At 39.8% G+C, this 4,598-nt stretch overlaps 1 protein-coding gene across 1 annotated transcript; it reads left to right on the plus strand.

Moving 5' to 3' along the window:
* The first annotated feature begins 2,933 nt into the window (after positions 1 to 2,933).
* LOC109861941 (protein ALP1-like) lies at positions 2,934 to 4,244 on the plus strand. The gene is made up of 3 exons (XM_020441795.1): positions 2,934 to 3,046; positions 3,163 to 3,400; positions 3,525 to 4,244. Exons 1-3 carry the CDS (start codon positions 2,934 to 2,936, stop codon positions 4,242 to 4,244), a joined length of 1,071 nt encoding a protein of 356 aa, XP_020297384.1.
* Positions 4,245 to 4,598: the final 354 nt, after the last annotated feature.

Here is a 4,598-nt window from a genome sequence, read left to right on the forward strand (position 1 = left end):
TATTATTTATATATCAATTATGTTATATTTACTTACTGTCCTAAATATATAAATACTTTATATATCCTTCAATTATTTAAAAGTTTACGTCATTTTATAGTTCATCTTTCTGCTGCGGATATGTCACAAGAGATTGCACAGTGCGCAGTGTGCAGCGTGACAGATGCATTTACATATACTAACGTGTACATGTGGTAGTTTTGCAAATGGCGTCCAACCGTAAGAAACTATTCCTTTGAGCGGATTCCCTCCCAATTAGGCGTCAGAATCGGGACCACTTTCTCCATTCGCGCGCTATGAAGTTCGATCTCCTTACTCTTACTTCGTGACCGCAACTCGTCATCAGTACCACCATTTTGTTCAGATAAAATGGCTGCCGGAGTCGGTAAATTACCACCATCAAAAAGTCTGTGTTCCGCAGATGTTGTCGGTAATTAAGAGTTACCATCGTAAGCAGTAACCTTTAGTCGGTAAGATACCATTCTTAAATCCGAACCACCTAGCATCACCGTAATTGTAAAATTAAGAAGTTAATAACTAAAGGAAATAAAGCAAAACCGTTTGCACCACGAGAATCAGCGTTTTAAACTGCAAAATATCAGTCAAGTTAAAAGTTCCCGAAAATGTTGGTTAACAATCCGTTATTTAAATAACAGAAATTGTTAAACAATCATGACTTAAGGCTCGTGAAATTACCACCAAGATATGTATAAGGCCTTACGAGCCATTCTCAAGATGTTGTGAGTAGAAACTTGTACGTGTATATACTTCCATGATCAAAAAATAACCGGAATTTTTAACTTTAACCTCGCGGGCTTATCGGTTTAGAATTCTGTTGTTTGTGTCACGTTGGCAGCACTGTTACGGACACCCATGCCAAGCTTCTGCTTATCAGCTGTTCATTTACCTTTATGACAGTGATTTCTTTACATCAAGTTTTTACGTCGCGGCGATTTATACAATGGATTCAAAACTTGAACAACGTTCTTGCATTAAATTTTGCTATAAAAATGAAATTAAGTGTTCCGACACATTAAAAATGTTACAAAAGTGTTATGGTGACGATACTGTATCGAAAACACAGGTGTACCAGTGGTATGAACGCTTTAAAAGTGGTCGTGAGGCTGTTGAGGACGATGCTCGTCCTGGGAGGCCATCGACATCGAAAACTGATAAAAACGTCAATGAAATCCGACAATTGTTGATCGAAAATCGCAAATTGACGATAAGGGAGATAGCTGAGACCACCAACAAATCATTCGGATCCGTTCAGAGCATTTTGCGTGAGGATTTGTGTCTGAAGCGAGTCACTGCAAAATTGGTGCCAAAAAAACTGAGTTTTGTGCAAAAATCGCATTGCGCTGAAATTTCAAAAGAGATGGTTTCCATGATCGATTCCGACCCAACAGTCATCCAACGCATAATTACATGTAACGAGACGTGGGTGTATGAGTACGACACGCAAACACGACATCAATCAAGTGAATGGCGAGCTAAAGATGAGCCAAGACCCAAGAAACCACGTCAATTTCAATTAAAGAAAAAAGTCATGCTTACTGTTTTCATTGACTACAATGGTGTCGTTCATCATGAATTCCTCCCAAAAGGCCAGACAGTCAACAAGGAATATTACCTAGGAGTTATGAAACGGTTACGCGAAGCTATCCGCAAAAAAAGACCTGCTTTGTGGGGCAACAACTCGTGGATTCTCCATGACAATAATGCGCCATCTCATAATGCGTTGATTATTCGTGAGTTTCTCGTCAAAAACAACACCAATACCATTCAACAACCGCCCAATNCTGGCACCATGTGACTTCTTCCTATTCGATCGACTCAAAAAACCACTACGAGGAACTCGTTTTGAGAGTGTGGAGGCAATAAAGCTAAAATCGCTGGAGGCACTAATGGCTATACCAAAAACCGACTTCCAGAAAAGCGTCGAGGGGTGGATCAAACGCTGGCACAAGTGCATCGCAGCCGACGGGGACTACTTTGTGACGGGGCGAACCCCGTCACGATATATTTATATTTGTATATCTCCGTTCTTTTCTTTCGCGTTATTACATTTATATACTTATATCTATTCCGTTCTTTCTATTTTTATATTCTTTTATTATTATATTGTATCTGTATAGATCCGATATATTATTTTGTATCTCCGGTCTACTTTAAGTATATTAAATAGCTTTATAATATACCCCGTGTTATAGTCTCTGCAAACCCATCTATACAAGCGACCGCGTGGCATAATATCGACGACGCGCCTATAGCGACACGGAGCAGACACGCGATTATCATCCGGCAGGTGCATGCCGCGGCGCGCAAACACCCGCGTTCCACACGCCGACCCCGGACGGACCGTAGGCCGCTCCGGGGTATAAAGGTGCGATTTCACGTAGCTATGATATCCAGATATTTACCCCCACTTCCATCGGTATTGCTGTAAAAGAGTGGGNGTAAAATCCAGATTGAATATCTCGCCGCAAACGTCTGCTGCGTTTTCATGGAGCGAAGATATCCAGATATTTGATTGAAAATGTATATCTATATATGTACGTAAAGTGTTTACTGCTGACGCTGGATTTGCAGATATTGCACAAAGTTTGTGTTGTGTTGTGCATTGTACTTGTCCTGAAAAATAAAAAGTGATTGTGTGCTACTTTGAATTGACGATGCAAACGTTGACAGACACGCAGTTAGGAACAATATGTAGCAATATAATGTTACAAGTGATAGCAGAGATTAGGCGACGACGCATAGCGGCAGTACTGGCAATGTTAAAAACAAATAGGAACGGAATTAAGAGATTGTACAAAAAAAAACAGTATTGGGTAGCACCTATCTTCCATAATCGTTCCAATTACGGTTTTTTCCACACATCATTACAACAGTTGCATTTGGAAGACATTCGTTTCCAGAACTATTTCAGAATGTCTGCAACGCAGTTGGAAGATTTATTATCTATTGTTGGCCCGCGACTACAGAAACAAGACGTCATCAGAGAAGCTATAACGCCATCGGAACGTTTGGCAGTAACGTTGAGGTAAGTTCATGTTACATTACTTTACTGTGATATGAAATAAACGAAATGATAGCAAAAGTTTGTTATTTCAACGATAGAAGTTTGTCTATATTATATATGCCTTTTACATATTTCAGATATCTGGCTTCTGGTGACTCCATGACATCCATGACATTTCAATATCTCATAGGGAAGACAACGGTGTGCAATATTATACATGAAACATGTACTGCAATTTGGGACTGCCTGTGGCCTTCGGTTTTACCGCCAGTAGTATCTGAAGAAGAATGGATAGAACTCGCACGGGACTTTCAACAATTGAGAAATTTCGTTCACTGCATTGGAGCTATAGATGGCAAGCACGTTGTAATTCAAGTATATATATATGTTAATAGCTATTTGTGTATTATTTATTTAACCGTAATAGTACAATTAATGAGAAATAGACAATGCATGACAGAGAAGAACATGGTACAAACAATAATTTCTAATGTTTCAGTGTCCTAACAATGCCGGTTCGACTTACTACAACTATAAAAATACTCACAGTATAGTATTGTTGGCAATTTGCGATGCAAAATACATCTTTCGTTATGTCGACATCGGGGCTTATGGGCGACGAAGCGATGGTGGTGTTTTTGAAGCCAGCACGATTGGCAAGAAATTTGATGAGGACTGCATGAATATACCAAAGCCAGCAGCTATCGAAGGAGGGCGAGTACTGCCGTACTGTCTTGTTGCAGACGAAGCTTTTCCTCTCAAACCATATTTGCTACGCCCTTATCCACGCAGGAATGGACTCTCGCCACAGAAAGATGTGTTCAATTATCGTTTAAGTCGAGCCAGGAGGATGATTGAGAATACTTTCGGCATATTAGCAAGCCAGTGGCGAATATATCGAAGGCCGATAATTGCTTGCCCAGAAAAAGTAAAATCAATAGTGCAAGCAACAGTGTGTCTACACAACTGGCTCCGACAAAGCGACATAGATAAAACAACAACTGCATACGTATCTGCAGGTTTGGTTGATGAAGATGCTCCCGATAATCCAAACGGATTTAGGCCAGGCTCTTGGCGAAGAATCATAGAGAGAAGCGCATTTACAGATATAACTCGATGCGGATCGAACATGAGTGCTCGCAGATGCATGGCAATTCGAGATGCATTTTGCGACTATTTTAACAACGAAGGAGCAGTAGCGTGGCAAGAAGGTCGTTAGAAAAAAATATTGTATTGTCTGTTCAATGAGAGAAAAGTCCGCGGAGTAGACAAAAATTCGTTTATTTCGCATATCCCCTATCAGAAAGTCCTATCACTCCACTGATTCCAGCGAGTGAGATTATCGCTATCTTGATAAGAGATATGCGCNAAATAAACGAATTTTTGTCCGCTCCGCGGACCTTTTTCTTATTGAACAAACAGTANTTGTCGAATAATGTGAAGTTCAAAAACCTTGTAGTGACCTTCAATCAAATTAAATAAGAAACTGAGTATGTGTGTGTAAATAAGAATTTAAAATTAAAGAAGACTACTTAATAATAAAAACCTATTTAATGATAGGTGTGCGAATAAT

This window comes from Pseudomyrmex gracilis, unplaced genomic scaffold (assembly GCF_002006095.1).
Source record: "Pseudomyrmex gracilis isolate BER0280 unplaced genomic scaffold, ASM200609v1 scaffold_1176, whole genome shotgun sequence".
NCBI classification, from domain to species: Eukaryota; Metazoa; Arthropoda; class Insecta; order Hymenoptera; family Formicidae; genus Pseudomyrmex; species Pseudomyrmex gracilis.

Bases quoted from the DNA above. Each gene is read 5' to 3' on its own strand.
- LOC109861941 (XM_020441795.1), top strand. From the start codon at position 2,934: ATGTCTGCAACGCAGTTGGAAGATTTATTATCTATTGTTGGCCCGCGA. The intron at 3,047-3,162 runs GTAAGTTCATGT...TACATATTTCAG, and splicing joins CGTTTGGCAGTAACGTTGAG to ATATCTGGCTTCTGGTGACT. The intron at 3,401-3,524 runs GTATATATATAT...CTAATGTTTCAG, and splicing joins GCAAGCACGTTGTAATTCAA to TGTCCTAACAATGCCGGTTC.